Below are 19,648 nucleotides of genomic sequence, written 5' to 3'. Positions count from 1 at the left end.
AGGCCTTTAGTCCCCTTGTTCTAGACTCACTAGCCAGAGGAAACATCCTATCCACATCTACCTTGCCACACCCTGTAAGAATTTTGTAAGTTTCAATACGATTAGCTCATTCTTGGAAACTCTAGAGAATCCAGGCTCAGTTTTTGCAATGTCTCCTCAAGACCGTCAGGTGAACCCCCCCCCCCCCCCACCTTCCAAGACTGAGGCACATGAACATAAAAACTTAAAATTGCAAGCCCCTAACTGGAAAGGCATTTGCATAGTAACCGACAGTGTTGGAACAATGGCCATCCAGTCATTGTTTTCCCAATACACAGAAGTGGTCAGACCAGTTTTGGTCACATGACTGACTGGAGGTTTTGAATTTGAACTTCCAACAGAGGGGTTGAACTGAGAAAGCAGTATGCTCCCAGTTGGAATAGCACCTCCTCCAGTCCTGCATGCCTCCATCGCTCTCCCATGGAACTGAATCTTGTGAAAACACGTCAGCCTCAAAGAGAAAAGTCTCCTATGTGAACAAGGTTTAAGAGGAGCACTGGGCCCCGTCGAACAGCAACATTACCTACAATCAAGTGAGCTTGAAGCACAGGAAACAAGAAACTCTTCTGATATTGCCTCAACCCCCCCACTATATTTCCTCTCTTTACTGTCCCTATTTGCATGTGTATATCGTGTGTACATGCTAGCGTGGGCACGTTGTATACCCGTAGGTGTGAACCATATTAGAATTTAAGTTTAAGGTTCAATCAAATTTTTCTTTAAACCTCAGAACCTGTGTGAATTGTTTTTTTTGTCTTATAATTGGAAAGCTGTGAACAAGGCTTCACAAAGGGGGAGCTCAAAAGAGTGTGTTTAAGATTAAACCCTGTTACGATAAGACCAGTTGAAGATAGTAACAGACCCGTTGACACCTTTCGCACCTGGTCGTAACAAGACAGTCCCGCCATCCCAGGGATTGGTCTGAACCTCTGTTGCATTCCCTCTATGGCAAATATATCCTTCCTTGGATAAGGAGACCAAAACTATATGCAATACTCGAGGTGCAGTCTCACCAAGGCTTTTTACAATTGAAGCAATATATCTTTATTCCTGTACTCGCATCCCCTTGCAATGAAGGCCAACGTACCATTTGCCTCAATTGCTCGCTGCACCTGCTTACTAGCTTTTAGTGACTCATAAATGAGAACATCAAGGTCTGTTTGGACATCAACACTTTCCAACCCTTCTCCATTTAAGAAATAGTCTGCCTTTCTGTTTTTTCTACCAAAGTGGATCACTTCACACTTATTCACATTATATTCCATCTGCCATGTTCTTGCCCATTCACTTAGCCTGTCCAAATCTCCTTGCATCCTCCTCACAACTTCCATTCCCTCCTAGTCTTGTCAATTGCAAATTTGGAAATCTTACAATTGGTCCCATATCCAAATCATTTATATGGATTATGCATAGCTGTGGCCCAAGCACTGATCCTTACGGTGCCCCACTAGTAACAGCCTGCCATCCTGAGAATGACTCACTTATTTCTACTCTCTTTGTCTCTTAACAAATTCTCAATCCATTGTTGTAAATTGCCCCCAATCCCACGTGCTCATAATTCTGTTTACTAACCTGTGTGGGACCTTATTCAAAGCCTTCTGAAAATTCAAATACATCACATTCTCCTTTATCTATATGTCATGCAGGCCCCCACCTGCCAAGAATGAGGCACATTAATTTTTGCCACATGGTCATTAAACTTCAAATTGTTGCTGGGAAGAAAAGGCCTGCTACAAGGAATCTCCTGCCCCCCCCAGCTGCTGGAAAGATATTTTTGCATTTTGGCAGATGGTGTTGGAACAAAGGAGCTATCCCCCTGCTCCAACACAATACACAGAAGAGACCTGGTCAAAGCAGTCGGTCACGTGACCACCTGCTGGCCAACATGGAGTTTAAAATTGTAGAGAGTTTTTGAACTGGCAGAAAGCTAGCTCCTGGATTGAGAACATCACTCTCTTGTCTGCTCCCATCTCTTCTCACCAGCTTTGGAATCCATTGAAGACACATGAACCCCAAGAGACCAAAGTCTCCTACAGTGAACAAGGTTTAAGAATACTGGGCCCCAAAGAAAAGCAGAAATTACATACAAGCAAGGACTCTACAGTGAGCTCAAAGAACCATAACAAACTTTTCAGATATTTCCTCAAACTAAAGCCTGGCTACCCGACTACGTGTGTCGGGGTCGGGCTGGACTGTACTGTTGTTTCGTATTGTTTTTGTTCTGGTCTGATTTTTTTCTGTTTCAAAAATTTATTTGCTTTTGTCGGGTCAGGCATTTAAAAAAAATTAAAGGACTTAGACCCGGTTCGGGTTGGCTGTTGTCTGGTCGGGCCTGGTTCGGGTTTTAATTTTATACCCGAACCAGGCTTTACTTCAAACCTCTCCACTTTATTTTTCTCTTTTTCAGTCTCTATTTGCATGTGCATGTCGCATATGCATGCTAGAGTGGGCGCGTTGTGTATCCGTAGGCGTCAGCCAAATTAGAGTTTAAGTTTTAATAAATTTCACTTTTCTTTAAACCTAAGAAAGCCTGTTTGTGCTCATTTCTTTGCCTTATAATTGGAAAGTGGCGAACAAGGATTCACCAAGGGGGAGCTCAAAACACTGTTTAAAAAAATAAAACACTGTTGCAGTAAGACCAGGTGAAGGCTGAAAGAGAACCCCTAGACCTCTTTCTTACCTGGTCGTAACACTATGCTAAAAGTAACATCCTCAAAAAAAAAATCGACCAGGTTTGTCAAATGTGATTTCCCTTTCACAAACCCATGTTAACTCTGCCCAATCACATTAATTTCCAAGTGTCCAGTTATCTCATCCTTTTATAATAGATTCTAACATTTTCCTGACAACTGATGTGAAGCTAACAGGCCTATAGTTCTCAGTTTTCTCTCTCGCTCCCTTCTTAAATTGTGGGGTTACATTTGCTATTTTCCAGTCTGCAGGAACCCTTCCAGAATCTAAAGCATTTTGCAAGATAACCTCCAATGTATCTGCCATCTGTAGCCACCTCCTTCTTCAGTACTCTGGGATGTAGCTCATCTGGTCTAGGGAATTTATCAACTTTCAATCCAACTGATTTTTTGAGTACTACCTCTTTATTATTACTTTTAGTTCCTTATTTTTCCTAGTCCCCTAATATTTCTGGGAGATTTTCCGTGAAGACAAACACAAAGTAATTGCTTAGTGTCTCGGCCATTTCATAATTTTCTACCACAAACACTCCTGTCGACGCCTGCAATGGACTCACATTTGTCCTTGCTAATAATTTCCTTTTCACATACCAAACGAAGCTGTTACAGTCTGCCTTTGTTTCTAGCTCGCTTGCATTCATAATCTTTTCCCTTTCTTTCAGTTTCTTGGTCCTCCTTTGGACTCTAAATTGTTCCCAATCCTCGAGCTTAGCGCTTTTACTGGTGACCTTTATAAGCCACTTCCTTTGACCTAATGCAGTCTTTAACTTTTGTTAGCCACAGTTGGTTCACCTTACCTATTGGGCTTTTGTGTCTTAGAGGAATGTATATTTGTTGTAAACCATGTAGTAATTTAAATACTAGCCATTGCCTGTCTACTGTCAAATCTTTTAATGTATTTTCCCAATCCATCATAGCCAACTTGCCCCATATATCTTCATAGTTTCCTTTTGTTTAGATTTAAGACCCTAGTGGTCACTATTTCTTAATGGCTCCTTTACAGCAAGGTTATTAATTAGCCCTTTCTCATTGCAATCTAAAATAGCCCCATCCCTAGTTGGTTCTTCAACATACTGCTCCAGAAATCATCTCTCTCACTCCAGGAATTCATCCTCCACAGCATTAGTACTAATTAGGTTTACCCAATCTACATGCAAAATGAAGTTTGGTGGCCTATAAACAATTCCCACCAATGTTTCCTGCCCCTTGCTGTTTCTTAGCTCCACCCAAACTGATTCTACATCTTGCTCCTTCGATCTAAGATCATCTCTCTCTCTAATGTACTGATCTCGTCCCTTATTAACAGCACTATTCCACCTCCTTTTCCCCTCTGCCTATCCCTTCTAAATGACGAATATCCCTAAATATTCAGTTCCCAGTTCTGGTCACCCTGTAACTGTGTCTCTGTAATGGCAGTTAAGTCATACAAAGAACAGTACAACACAGGAACAGGCCATTCGGCCCTCCAAGCCTGTGCCGATCTTGATGCCTGCCTAAACTAAAACCTTCTGCACTTCCGGGGTCCGTATCCCTCTATTCCCATCCTATTCATGTATTTGTCAAGATGCCTCTTAAACGTCACTATCGTACCTGCTTCCACCACCATCCCCGGCAGCAAGTTCCAGGCACTGACCACCCTCTGTGTAAAGAACTTGCCTCGCACATCCCCTCTAAACTTTGCCCCTCTCACCTTAAACCTATGTCCCCTAGTAAGTGACTCTTCCACCCTGGGAAAAAGCTGCTGACTATCCACTCTGTCCATGCCGCCTATAACTTTGTAAACCTCTATCATGTCGCCCCTCCACCTCCGTCGTTCCAGTGAAAACAATCCGAGTTTATCCAACCTGTCCTAGCTAATGCCCTCCAGACCAGGCAACATCCTGGTAAACCTCTTCTGTACCCTCTCCAAAGCCTCCACGTCCTTCTGGTAGTGTGGCGACCAGAATTGCACGCAATATTCTAAGTGTGGCCTGACTAAAGTTCTGTACAGCTGCACCATAACTTGCCAGTTTTTATACTCTATGCCCGACCGATGAAGGCAAGCATGCTGCATGCCTTCTTGACTACCTTATCCACCTGCGTTGCCGCTTTCAGTGACCTGTGGACCTGTACGCCTAGATCGCTCAGCCTGTCAATACTCCTAAGGGTTCTGCTATTTACTGTATACTTCCCACCTGCATTAGACCTTCCAAAATGCATTACCTCACATTTGTCCGGATTAAACTCCATCTGCCATTTCTCCGCCCAAGTCTCCAAAGGATCTATATCCTGCTGTATCCTGACAATCCTCATTACTATCCGCAACTCCAACAACCTTTGTGTCGTCAGCAAACTTACTAATCAGACCAGCTACGTTTTCCTCCAAATCATTTATATATACTACAAACAGCAAAGGTCCTAGCACTGATCCCTGTGGAACACCACTAGTCACATCCCTCCATTCAGAAAACCCCCTTCCACTGCTACCCTCTGTCTTCTATGACCGAGCCAGTTCTGTATCCATCTTGCCAGCTCCCCTCTGATACCATGTGACTTCACCTTTTGTATCAGCCTGCCATGAGGGACCTTGTCAAAGGCTTTACTGAAGTCCATATAGATAACATCCACTGCCCTTCCTTCATCAATCATCTTCGTCACTTCCTCAAAAAACTCAATCAAATTAGTGAGACATGACCTCCCCTTCACAAAACCATGCTGCCTCTCGCTAATAAGTCCATTTGTCTCCAAATGGGAGTAAATCCTGTCCCGAAGAATCCTCTCTAATAATTTCCCTACCACTGACGTAAGGCTCACCGACCTATAATTTCCTGGATTATCCTTGCTACCCTTCTTAAACAAAGGAACAACATTGGCTATTCTCCAGTCCTCTGGGACCTCACCTGTAGCCAATGAGGATGCAAAGATTTCTGTCAAGGCCCCAGCAATTTCTTCCCTTGACTCCCTCAGTATTCTGGGGTAGATCCCATCAGGCCCTGGGGACTTATCTACCTTAATGCTTTGCAAGACACCCAACACCACCTCCTTTTTGATAGAGAAAACTGAGACTATCTGCACACCCTTCCCTAGGCTCATCATCCACCAAGTCTTTCTCTTTGGTGAATACTGATGCAAAGTACTCATTTAGTACCTCGCCCATTTCCTCTGGCTCCACATTTAGATTCCCTTCTCTGTCCTTGAGTGGGCCAACCCTTTTCCTGGTTACCCTCTTGTTCTTTATATACGTCTAAAAAGCCTTGGGATTTTCCTTAATCCTGTTTGCCAATGACTTCTCATAACCCCTTTTAGCCCTCCTGACTCCTTGCTTAAGTTCCTTCCTACTGTCTTTATATTCATCAAGGGATTCGTCTGTTCCTAGCCTTCCAGCCCTTACGAATGCTTCCTTTTTCTTTTTGACTAGGCTCTCAATATCCCGCGTTATCCAAGGTTCCCGAAACTTGCCAAACTTATCCTCCTTCCTCACAGGAGCATGCTGGTCCTGGATTCTAATCAACTGACGTTTGAAAGACTCCCACATGTCAGATGTTGATTTACCCTAAATTCTTCAGTTCCTGCCTAATATTGTTATAATTAGCCTTCCCCAAATTTAGCACCTTCACCCGAGGACTACTCTTATCCTTATCCACAAGTATCTTAAAACTTATACCTATTTACCTCTGTTTGTGCCTTCAGATCATCTACCTTGTGAATGCTGCAGGCATTCAGATACAGTGCCCATAACTTTGTCTTACCGTTACTCCGCATTCCGATCCTATTTGATGGTCTTCATCTTGCCTGTCTTCCAATTTTGCTTGCTACTTCTCTACTTCCTGTTACCAGTTTGGCTTCCCTCCGATCTGAGCTCCCTCCTAGGTTTCCAACCCCCTGACAATTTAGTTTAAACCCTCCCCAACAGCACTAGCAAATTTCCCTGCAATGATGTTAGTCCCCATCCTGCTAAAGTGCAACCTGTCTATCTTATACAGGTCCCACCTACACCAGAACAGATCCCGATGCCTCAGAAATCTGATGCCCTGCCTCGTGTTGAATCGCTTAATCCTGTTATTCCTATGCTCACTAGCACATGACACTGGCAGTAATCCTGAGGTTATTGCTTTTGAGGTCCATTTTTTTCCTAACTCAAGCTCTGCTTTCCGGACCTCATCTCTCCTCTTGCCTATGTCATTGGTGCCAATGTGGACCACGACCTCTGTCTATTCACCCTTCCCCAGAATGTCCTGCAACCACTTTGTGACATCCTTGACCCTGGCACCGGGGAGGCAACATATCATCCTGTTGTCACATCTGTTGCTGCAGAAACGCCTGTCTACTCCCCTAACTAACGAATCCTCTATCACTATTGCCCTTTCTCTTCTCTTCCTCCCCTCCTGTGCAACTGAGCCACCCATAGTGCCACGGACTTGGCTCTTGTTGCGCTCCTCTGAGTAACCATCGCCCTCACCCTTATCCAAAATGGAAAACCAGTTAGCAAGCGAGATTGACTCGGGACTCCTGCACTACCTGCCTGATTCTCTTAGACTGTGTGGCGGTCACCCGTTCCCTCTCTGCCTGCACACTCTTAACCTGCGGTGTGACCACCTCCCTAAACATGTTCTCCACGTAGCTCTCTGTCTCGTGGATGCACCACAGTGACTCCAGCTGTGCCTCGAGTTCTGAAACCCGGAGCTCAAGCTTCTGCAGCTGGTGACACTTCGTGCAGATGCGTTCATCAAGGACACATGGTACGTTTACGACTTGCCACATACCGCAGGAAGCACATTCCACTCGGCTGAGCTGCCCTGTCATACCTTACACTAACAATAATTATTTTGTAAAGCTAATACGTAGATTAACTTACCAGTTACTCGCCAATCAGCTTCTTCCCCTGTGCCAAAGTGAAAAGGCAGAAAAGGAAAGAGACAAAGGAGTGTCTCCTTTCCCTTGTCACAATGCTGTCTCACCAAACTCTCAGCTTCACACTCTGTCTAAGCAGCACTTTCTAATTAGTAATTAGCAATAAATTACCCTTATTAAAACCGTAGTAATACTAACCTTACCACTCATAAGGTAGCTATATGATGGTTTAAAAAAAAAACTATTCTTCTGGTTTTCCAGCTACTTTCCAGTACTTCATGGCTTTGGAACATCCTGTGGGCTTGAAGGACGCTATATAGATGAAAGCTTTTCCTTTCAAGGAAATAAGTGAGAAGTTTTGCGGATATAGGCAGTTGCATGTTGCCACAGTACTCTACCCCACTGTCATCCCTGTCTAGATGTGAAAAATACCTCCCATAAAACCATAATTTCATGTATAGCATTGTAACTTAGCACTTTTGTCCTGGTGGCTCCATTTTGACACACAATACCGATTTCAGGGAGTGGTGTGAAAATTCTTAACTGTTAAATTGTCCGTCCGTCTGTGTGTCTTCAAAAACATACCACTACTGGTTAGGTGCTCTTTCAGTGTAATGTGTGTGTCCGTGTATAAGCATATGCTGTTTTACAGAGCGAATTAAAAATGTGTCCACTTCCCTTTGGGGAAGGAGAGCAAATCATTTATACTCTTTCAACCTAATATTCTTGGTTTTAGGGGGTCATTAAACGATCTAGGTCTCCCTGATGTGACTCTGTTCAGCTACGTGAAAGTTTTTGTGTGTAACCTCCTCTAGCCCTGCATCCTTCAGATTTAGGCACTGCACAAATCTTGCCTGCTGCATATCCCTGATTTATTTTGTTCCACTGTTGGTGGCCGTGCCTTCAGCTGTATAGTCCATATGATCTGTAATTTCCTCCCTAAACCTCTCCTCCTTTCAGACACGTATTAAAACCTACATCTGACCAGGCTTTTGATTGCCTGCTCTTGTATCTCTAGTATTTTGCCTGATAACGCTCCTGTCAAGTGTGTTGCAGTGTTGTGCTGCATTAAAGGTGCTACATAATGCAAGTTGGTGTAGAATGATTTTTGTTCTCATTTCTTGCATCAATTTGGGTGGCGCAGTGGTTAGTACCGCAGCCTCATAGCTCCAGCGACCCGGGTTCAATTCTGGGTACTGCCTGTGTGGAGTTTGCAAGTTCTCCCTGTGTCTGCGTGGGTTTCCTCCCAGTGCTCCGGTTTCCTCCCACAGCCAAAAGACTTGCAGGTTGATAGGTAAATTGGCCATTATAAGTTGCCCCGGTATAGGTAAGTGGTAGGGGAATATAGGGACAGGTGGGGATGTGGTGGGAATATGGAATTAGTGTAGGATTAGTATAAATGGGTGGTTAATGATCGGCACAGACTCGGTGGGCCAAAGGGCCCGTTTCAGTGCTGTATCTCTAAATCTAAAATCTAAACTTATTTTTTGCTTAATGCCCTAGCTAGGATTAGGAACATGCTCTGTGGAGTGTTAGAGTCCTAATTCTCATCAGTTTACTGATGTGCTGTATCTGTGGGCTGCTTGTTCAAAGTATTAATTGGTGGAGCAATACGACTCTTAAAAACAGCCAATAACATTTGGAATCCTTAATTTTTTTATTCTTTCTGTTGTGGGCTAGCATTTGTTGCCCATCCCTAATTTCCCTTGACAGCTGAGGGGCTTTCTAGGCCATTTCAGAGGGCAGTTAAGAGTCAGTTGCATTGCAGTGGGTCTGGAGTCGCATGTAGGCCAGACCAGGTAAGGATGGCAGATTTCGTTCCTTAAAGGACATGAGTGAACCAGGTGAGTTTTTATGACAATCGATGACCGTCTCAGTAATGGTACCATGAAACTAGCTTTCAATTCCAGATTTTAATGAATTGAGTTTAAATTCCACCATCTGTTTCAGATTCTATGCCTGTCTCCGGTTCTTCAGTGTCAGTTTTAAAATGGTTGGCCACAAGTTTCACGATTTCAGGCTTCCTAGCTTTTGAACGGATGGTAATCTCTAACTGGCCCGTTACATTCCTCAACTCTTCACATAGGACTTTTAACTTGGCCCAAATTATTTCACACTGTTCTCTGAAAGTACTGACTTCAAATGTGGACATTTTAGTACTCTAGCACGACAAACCACGAGAAAACATGTATTGCAGTTTTTAAATTATTGCTAGGTTTCAATTTGGTTTTTGCTTCCAATTTCCCATTTATTTGTGGGTTTGATACCAGACATGAGCCCCCAAATTTCTGTTCTGGTCAAGTGGCGAGAGTTCGAAGGGCTTCCCTCTTTTCCCCCTCCTTGTTTCCCTCTCCTTGTTTGACCACAACAGGTTTAGTTCTTCAAGTGGATGTACTGGCCAATTCAGTAGATGTTTGGTTCTTATGATCATAGCAAGTGAGTAATCAATTGGACCGGTTTTGTTGAGTGTAACAAAGAAAGAGATTAAACCGAACTAATGAAAATAATCTACACACCAAATTTCTCTCTCGCACGCACAAATGGGTTACACAGTGGGGAAAGGTTGATTGGTTGAGTTAGACGCCATAGAAAAAAGGCAGTATATAGTCTGTGGCGTTTGGTGATTCGGCTGGCTTCTAGTGGAATTCGGTGGCCCTGAGACTTTTAGTTGGAAAAGGTAGAAAACTGGTTTGGTGGGTCTCTTGGAGACAGCGATACGGATGATTTCCTCCGGGGGGGGGGGGGGGAGTTCTGATTGTAGCCGGAGTGTGCAAAGGTGGTCAGTCAACAGGCAGATTCCGAAGCTTGTAAACTGAAATGGAGAGAAAGCGAGAGAGATCCCCACCTGGTCTGCATGTGTCAGAGTTCAGAAGGAGCTTCTTGCTGCTACAGAGAAAACACAAGCTTAAAACCATAGATGGAGAGGGGCTTGTCACATGAGTCACCCAGTGATTCAAATATGGTAGCAGTATTCCCCCTCTTGCTAAAAAGAACTTCCTGGGTCTTGGTTCTTGCTGGGATGAGTAGCCATTTCATCTCCACCTCAGGCCTTGCAATGTAGGATAGTGTTGCAGATTAGGTGGCTATCCTAACCTGCCAACAGTCTATTCTCAAGTTTCTTCAAAAAATATAAATTCAGATCTCTAGTCAATGGGTTAAAGAAAATTATCATTCAACGAATGGGTGGCGCAGTGGTTAGCACTGCAGCCTCACAGCTGCAGGGACCCGGGTTCGATTCTGGGTACTGTCTGTGTGGAGTTTGCAAGTTCTCCCTGTGTCTGCGTGGGTTTTCTCCGGGTGCTCCGGTTTCCTCCCACAAGCCAAAAGACTTGCAGGTTGGTAGGTAAATTGGCCATTATAAATTGTCACTAGTATAGGTAGGTGGTAGGGAAATATAGGGACAGGTGGGGATGTTTGGTAGGAATATGGGATTAGTGTAGGATTAGTATAAATGGGTGGTTGATGGTCGGCACAGACTCGGTGGGCCGAAGGGCCTGTTTCAGTGCTGTATCTCTAATCTTAAAAAAAAAAGAAGCAAGTTGGTGTGACACTTGGGTATTAAATATGCAAATTATTGCATGGAGTTTAAAATTTCTAATTCCACTCTTTTCCTCATTGCAGGTTACCAGGTGAGGTCTACAATGGGATCAATGGTATGTCGAGTGAAAGTGGTCCAGGGAAGAGACTAAGGAAATTGCCAGCCATGGGAGATGGCCTAGAAAGCACGCAAATGTCTTCAACACAGTCACAAGTTCAACCCCAACAACCAAGTAATAGCGGCAATCCTCCCCCTCCTGAAACATCCAACCCTAACCGATCCAAACGGTTGACGAACCAGCTGCAGTTTCTGTCAAAAGTGCTCCTGAAGACGATATGGAAACATCAGTTTGCTTGGCCTTTCCAACAGCCTGTGGATGCTGTGAAACTAAACCTGCCTGTAAGTTGCCCACTTTCCTCCTTTAGTGAACCATTTAATTTTTGTTTTAACCAACTGGATGCTACTACAAAACCGAAGTGATGGAGGGAATTGTTAAATTTAAACTGAAATATGTTTGTTGCACCCAAACCCTCTGCTGCCCATCACCCTTGCATGTTCTCTGCTTCCAGTATTCTCCCTCTTGCAAAATGAGCATTAGCCCCTTCAAACAATCCTGTCTTGGATTTTTTTAACACTTGCTTGCACTCCCCCAGCCCTACCCTCCTGGCTTGCAAGGAAAACACCTAGTGCCTGCCCAGTGCCTTTCCACAGTGGCAAAGCAGGCACACTATGGACTTGCACCCACAATTTTCTGATATTACTGTTGTCAGAAAATGGCAAGTAGATGCCAGGTGCTTCGCTACAAGGCAAGTTTCCCGAGGTGTTACGACAAGGTGAGAAAGATGTCTAGGGGTCCCTCTCAGCCTGGTCTTACTGTAACATAGTTTAATTTTAAACACACCGTGTTTTTAGCTCCCTCTTGGTGAATCCTTTTTCACCGCTTTTCAGTTATAAGGTAAAGAAACAGCACAAACAGGCTTTCGGGTTTAAAGAAAAGTTGACATTTCTTAAACTTAAACTCTAATTCGGTTGACACCTACGGATACACAACGCGTCCACGCTAGCATGCATACATGATACACACATGCAAATAGAGGCAGAGATGAGCAGAAGAAAAATTGAAGTGGAAAAGTTTGAGGCACTATCTGAAGAGTTTTTGTTAGTTCTTTGAGCTCACTGTAGGATCCTTGATTGTAGGTAGATCTTGCTTTTTGCTGGGGCCCAGTATTCTTAAATTTGTTTGCTGTAGGAGACTTTTCTTTCTTGGTCTTCACTTGTGAGAAAGAGATAGGAGCCGACAGGAGAGATCTTCTTAGTCCAGGAGCAAACAGACTTTGAGTTCAAGCTCTCTGTGGCTACTTTAAAAGACCCTGGAATAGCCAGTTAGTTATGTGACTAACTGGTCCAACCAGTCCTGGCCTCTGTGGATTGCATCAGCCCAGCAGGCCCTGGAATGCACTTCCCCACCCCCTCACTGTCCAGTGATCAACATCCATTGTGGGTTGAATGTGTCAGGGAATAGTCCTTTGTCTACACAAGCACCGTCCGTTAATATGCAAATGTTTTCCATCCAAGTCTGACAGCCCTTGTAACAGGCCCTCTTCTTCCCAGCAACAATTTGAAATTTAATGTCCATATGGTAAAATTAATATGCCTCATTCTTGGCAGGTGGGGGCCCAACATGATAACAGGTGACTTTTATATATTGCATTGCAATTAGTACAAGATTGACAGCAGCAGAAGTTTGCCCTCTGGGTTAGTCTGTCATCACCTAGAGAGGGTGAAAGTACATTTTTAGAAATTTTTTCAAAAGAACAAGCTAAGCTGACTCTAATGAATTTTCTTGCAAAGATGGCAGTTTTCTGGGTCAGTAATTTGCTGCGTTATGACTACACTCTGGTACTTCACCCAACTAGCCATTTTCTGTGTGAGCGCTCTGATGTCTATAGCTAGACCACATATCCATATTGGGGCTGCCATTGTCGGTGTACCTAGTCCTGTCGTCTTGTGAAATCAACATTACACAGCAGGCACTAAATTGTGAGCAAATATTGGAACCCCCTGCTGTATTTAACACCCTGTAACCAGGATTTCTGAGGTTAATTGTAATGGTTCCACACTTTTAATTGAGACCAGTTAAATAGCTCAGACGGGAATTAAGTGTAGTTCCGTCGCAGTAAATGTCAGTCTGACTCAGCAAGTAACACTCACTTCTGAGGCAGAAGGTCATGGATTGAAGCTTCACTCAGGACTTGGGCTATGTCCAGTGCAGGACTGAGGAATTGTTGGAGATGCTGTCTTCAGTTGAGATTTTAGATGAAACGTAAAAGATTGCATAGCACTATTCAAAGAACTGAGTTTTCCCAGTGTCCTTTGATCTATGCCAACCAAATGCTAACTGGCCATTTATTTCATCATTGTTTGTGGGACTTTGTGCCTGTCGTATTTACCTACAGAACAATAGTGACTCCTCTTCAAAAGTAATTTAATAGCTTGAGGGTATGAAAAGTGCTACATAAAAGCAAATTTCTTTATTCCGAGTTTATATAGCTCATCTAACTGTATAAACAGTAACCCATTTTGGAACTCCACAGAAATTTTAATTCTATTAAACACTTCTAAAATCACATTTATACTGGCTGTGAGGCTGAGATTACCTAGGCTGTGATTATCTGGGATGGGTGGCATATGCTGCAGTCATGTTGATGGGGTTCAAGTTCAGCTTATGATTCAGCATGTGGTAAGCTCATAAGCTCAAAGACCATATTTGCAAACAGCAATGAAATGCAAAGCAAGTGAGAGAGGGCGTCGGTGGATGAATTATTTTGTGCTATATCCAGTTGTTTGTGCAAGGCACATGTGCCTTGGCACATGTGCAAAAGGCTAAGAACAGCTTGCCTGCAGATTTGTGGGGGGCGAGGGAGGTGGTTGGGTGGAGAAAAGGAATTTATAAAGATATAATTTTAGAGACAATGTTTTCAGCTGGTGAGAACAAACACCTTTTCAAATCGAGAAGGTGGTTTTGGGACCTCTGAGTGAATGTATGTGCAGTCTAGGCACAAGTGTGAAGGACCTAGTCTAAGATGTTGGGACTGTTGACCAACTCAAATAGTACCTGAATATGTAAGCATTGGCAACACTTTTCTTCCCAAGTGATTGACTCTGAATGCCTTGCCAGCACCACCTACATTCTAAGAAAAATAAATAAAAAATGTGAATGACTGGCAAAATTATTTCTTAATTTGGTGTTGCTGTGTGGTGCAAGCAGTAAATGTTCCTGGTCCCACTATAATCAGGTAGATTTATTTAAACTTTGAAGGGCAGAGGTTTGATACCCAAGAAAACCACTGATGCAAAAAATTATACAAATTTTTGTCATATATAATTTTGTATACAGCATGTGCTTCCTGTACATTCGCATTTTATTGCTGTGAAATAAATTTAGTGAACTGCTGTTGCCCTGAGATATCTACCTCTCCCATCCCCCCCCACTCCTTTTAAAAAAAAAGTTAAAATTCACCTGTAACCAACATTTTGGCCACCTGATGTATCGTCCTTTAAAGGTCTGCTCGGGTCTGCAAATGAGACCCGACCGGGCCATCAGTTAACTGACCTTCCGTTTTTCACTTTGTTCCTTACCTGCACAAGCTTAAAATAACTAATAAAATCACTAAGTCCAAAAAGTAAATTAGTATTGAGTCACTTTTCTGAGGTGGTGGTAGAGCGTGTCCAATCCGATCCGACCCAACCCAAGCCTGAATGCCAGATCTGGAAGTGAGACCCGAACCCAACACGTCGGGGTCAGGTAGCAGGCCTTTATCGTCCTTTGACTGTTGTTTGCCTGATTATTTGCTCTCGGCAAGTGACTTGAGATGTTTAATGAGTCATTTGCATAAAGATCTTATTTTCAGTACTTTTCAATCCTTATATTTACCTCTGGCTCATCATATATGGCTGTTGGTCTTTCTAGTTAATGTTCCAGTGGCTACCTCCAGATGCACAGTTGTCAGCATGCTGAGGCTTGTGCTCATGTCCACCTATTGTTTGCATAACTCTTCCAAACTAACTGTTCTTTAGTTGCTTTTTTAAAAAAGAACTCTTTGGTATTTTTAATAAGAGCTGTGTTGTTGCTTTAGTCTTGCTGTATGAGATATGGTGCACTAGACTCAACAGATCTAGCAGCTCAAAATTGGGCAGCCATGAGGTGCTGTGGTCCATCAACAGCAGCGGAATTATATTGAACCTCAATCTGCAACGTCACAGCCTGGCATATTCCTCACTGTATCAATACCATCGAGCCAGGGGCCAACTCTGGTTCAATGTGGAATGTAGGATAGCATGCCAGGAGCAGCACCAGACATAGCTAAAAATGAGATGCCAACCTGGTAAAGTACACCCAGGACAACATGCATGCTAAACAGCAAAAGCAGCATGCTATAGACAGAGCTAAGCAATCCTACAACCAACAGATCAAATTAAAGCTCTGCAGTCCTGCCGCATCTAGTAGTATTAGTAGTGGTGAACAATTTGACAACTAACCAGAGGAGGAGGCTCTAAAAACATCCCCATTCTCGATGATAAGGGAACCCAGCATGTCAGACGAATGGCGAACTCCTGTGCAGTTGATTCTGACAAGGCTGAAATATTTGCAGCCATCTTCAGCCAGAAGTGTAGATGCATCTCGTTGTCCTCCTGAGGTCTCCACCGTCATGGATGCCAGTCTTCAGCCAGTTTGATTCAGTCCATGTAATATCAAGAAACGGCTGAAGGCACTGGATACAGCAAAAGCTATGGGCCCTGATAACGCCCTCACTGCGGTACTGAAGATTTGTGTTCCAGAACAAGCCGTGTCCCTTGCCACGCTGTTACAGTACAGCTGCAACACAGCCATCTAACTGACCAAGTGGAAAATTGCCCAGGTATATCCTGTCCACAAAAACAGGGCAAATTTAATCCAGCCAGTTAGCGCTGTTATGTTTGGTTTTGTATGCTGCCACTGTATTGAGTCTAGCCAGAGAGGTTCTTCGACTGTATTTAAGCTAATATTTATTTCATAACTATATACACTCCACACTAGCCTGTGACTCCTTCAAAAGCCACGTTGTATCTGTTCTCGAGTTGAATGTCTCCCACATGATTTTTTTTACATCACCATGGTGGACGCTATACTTTACATTCTTTAAAGATTAACCCTTTCAGACCCTTAGACTACTTTTCACCCCTTCTTTCTCCCCGCCCCCCCCCCCCCACCCCAGTCTTTATTCAAATTCTTTCTTTTGGGCCTCCTTATCTCGAGAGACAATGGATACGCGCCTGGAGGTGGTCAGTGGTTTGTGAAGCAGCGCCTGGAGTGGCTATAAAGGCCAATTCTGGAGTGACAGGCTCTTCCACAGGTGCTGCAGAGAAATTTGTTTGTTGGGGCTGTTGCACAGTTGGCTCTCCCCTTGCGCCTCTGTCTTTTTTCCTGCCAACTACTAAGTCTCTTCGACTCGCCACAATTTAGCCCTGTCTTTATGGCTGCCCGCCAGCTCTGGCGAATGCTGGCAACTGACTCCCACGACTTGTGATCAATGTCACACGATTTCATGTCGCGTTTGCAGACGTCTTTATAACGGAGACATGGACGGCCGGTGGGTCTGATACCAGTGGCGAGCTCGCTGTACAATGTGTCTTTGGGGATCCTGCCATCTTCCATGCGGCTCACATGGCCAAGCCATCTCAAGCGCCGCTGACTCAGTAGTGTGTATAAGCTGGGGGTGTTGGCCGCTTCAAGGACTTCTGTGTTGGAGATATAGTCCTGCCACCTGATGCCAAGTATTCTCCGAAGGCAGCGAAGATGGAATGAATTGAGACGTCGCTCTTGGCTGGCATACGTTGTCCAGGCCTCGCTGCCGTAGAGCAAGGTACTGAGGACACAGGCCTGATACACTCGGACTTTTGTGTTCCGTGTCAGTGCGCCATTTTCCCACACTCTCTTGGCCAGTCTGGACATAGCAGTGGAAGCCTTACCCATGCGCTTGTTGATTTCTGCATCTAGAGACAGGTTACTGGTGATAGTTGAGCCTAGGTAGGTGAACTCTTGAACCACTTCCAGAGCGTGGTCGCCAATATTGATGGATGGAGCATTTCTGACATCCTGCCCCATGATGTTCGTTTTCTTGAGGCTGATGGTTAGGCCAAATTCATTGCAGGCAGACGCAAACCTGTCGATGAGACTCTGCAGGCATTCTTCAGTGTGAGATGTTAAAGCAGCATCGTCAGCAAAGAGGAGTTCTCTGATGAGGACTTTCCGTACTTTGGACTTCGCTCTTAGACGGGCAAGGTTGAACAACCTGCCCCCTGATCTTGTGTGGAGGAAAATTCCTTCTTCAGAGGATTTGAACGCATGTGAAAGCAGCAGGGAGAAGAAAATCCCAAAAAGTGTGGGTGCGAGAACACAGCCCTGTTTCACACCACTCAGGATAGGAAAGGGCTCTGATGAGGAGCCACCATGTTGAATTGTGCCTTTCATATTGTCATGGAATGAGGTGATGATACTTAGTAGCTTTGGTGGACATCCGATCTTTTCTAGTAGTCTGAAGAGACCACGTCTGCTGACGAGGTCAAAGGCTTTGGTGAGATCAATGAAAGCAATGTAGAGGGGCATCTGTTGTTCACGGCATTTCTCCTGTATCTGACGAAGGGAGAACAGCATGTCAATAGTCGATCTCTCTGCACGAAAGCCACACTGTGCCTCAGGGTAGACGCGCTCGGCCAGCTTCTGGAGCCTGTTCAGAGCGACTCGAGCAAAGACTTTCCCCACTATGCTGAGCAGGGAGATTCCACGGTAGTTGTTGCAGTCACCGCGGTCACCTTTGTTTTTATAGAGGGTGATGATGTTGGCATCGCGCATGTCCTGGGGTACTGCTCCCTCGTCCCAGCACAGGCATAGCAGTTCATGTAGTGCTGAGAGTATAGCAGGCTTGGCACTCTTGATTATTTCAGGGGTAATGCTGTCCTTCCCAGGGGCTTTTCCGCTGGCTAGGGAATCAATGGCATCACTGAGTTCCGATTTGGTTGGCTGTATGTCCAGCTCATCCATGACTGGTAGAGGCTGGGCTGCATTGAGGGCAGTCTCAGTGACAGCATTCTCCCTGGAGTACAGTTCTAGGTAGTGCTCAACCCAGCGGTCCATCTGTTTGCGTTGGTCAGTGATTATGTCCCCCGATTTAGATTTGAGGGGGGTGATCTTCTTGATGGTTGGCCCAAGAGCTCTCTTCATGCCATCATACATTCCTCTGATGTTTCCGGTGTCTGAGGCCAGCTGAATATGACTGCATAGGTGTTGCCAAACATATATTCAAATATATATTTACATACTACCCCATCTCCCGCCAAGTCTCTGACTTCATAGATTCAATCTGCCAGGAGACGTCACAACTCTCCCTGATCTTATTGTCAGATGTGGATTGGTAGGCTTTCTCTGATCTCGTGTCTTGAAATAAAAAGAAAGTGCAGGAAATACTCAGTAGGTCTGGCAGCATCTGTGGCGAGAGAAGCAGAGTTAATGTTTCAGGGCTGTGACCTTTCATCAGAACTGTTTTTACTTCAGATTTCCAGCATCCGCAGTATTTTGTTTTTATTTTATTCTTGTGTCTTGACCTGGATGACCTTTGTTGAGGTTTTGTAGTATTTGGTACTTACTGAATTTCCGGTTCAACATCTGATTTGTCTAAATGTATGATGCTTTGCTGGAAAGGAACAAGATTCCTCCTGTTTCTTTGTATAGTTCCTTGAGTCCATATCATACAGGGTTCTGTTGATTCTCCTTTCTGAAGAATTACTCCCATTTAGTCTTGTACCCATACCTTTTGCTGTTTTGACAATTTCGGTAGGTTTCTGGGACGGTACCTCCTATTATAATTATGGGTTTGTTTCTTTCGCTAAGACTTTTCTTTGTCTTTTGCTCTAATAATCCTTGCTTTGTAACCCTGGGAGGAATTTCTTGGGTAGAATTGGCAGCTGCCTTTGATTTCTTCCTGTTAAGAGTTCTGATGGTGCTAATCTGCATAATAATAGAGTAGTTCTGTGGGTCAGAAGTGCTAATTGGAAGTCTTGTTTTTTCTTCAACATAGCTTTAATGGTTCTGACTGCTCGTTCAGCTTGTCCATTTGATTGTGGATACTCAGGAGAACTTGTTAAATGAACAAATCCCCATTTTTCTGCAAAATGCATGAAGTAATCATTTGCAAATTGTGATCCATTATCAGATACTATCTGATCAGGTATGCCATGTGTTGCAAAAACTACTACGTTCTCTTTAAGATGAAGGTCAATACAAACTCTTCTACTTAAGAGTGAGAACTCCTGATTTCTTAAGACATAGTGTTTGGAGCATCTGTTTTCCCCTTATACTGAAATGTTGCTTGTAACTTCCCCTTTATTTCTAGTTCAACCTCTCCTGGGCCATCTAACTGAGCTTCTGCTGGCAGAAAATGTGTGGAAAGCCACCGCTCTTTGTCTACTAAGACTGTTAGACTTGTTCTGGTGTTGAGTTTGAAATTAGCGATAC

At 44.0% G+C, this 19,648-nt stretch overlaps 1 protein-coding gene across 7 annotated transcripts in view; it reads left to right on the top strand.

Annotated features, from left to right (window-relative positions):
• Positions 1-19,648, top strand: part of brd4 (bromodomain containing 4) — a 218,749-nt gene that overhangs the window by 70,971 nt on the left and 128,130 nt on the right. For all 7 annotated transcript variants that reach the window (XM_068020994.1, XM_068020991.1, XM_068020993.1 and 4 more), the window contains one exon: positions 11,181-11,496. In XM_068020994.1, the coding sequence (XP_067877095.1) occupies positions 11,181-11,496 (316 nt within the window). The remainder of the gene's footprint in view (positions 1-11,180; positions 11,497-19,648) is intronic.

This window comes from Heterodontus francisci, chromosome 43, assembly GCF_036365525.1.
Source record: "Heterodontus francisci isolate sHetFra1 chromosome 43, sHetFra1.hap1, whole genome shotgun sequence".
Classification (NCBI taxonomy): domain Eukaryota; kingdom Metazoa; phylum Chordata; class Chondrichthyes; order Heterodontiformes; family Heterodontidae; genus Heterodontus; species Heterodontus francisci.
The sequence above is the reverse complement of the archived record's forward strand: the minus strand, read 5'-3'. Positions and strand labels throughout refer to the sequence as shown.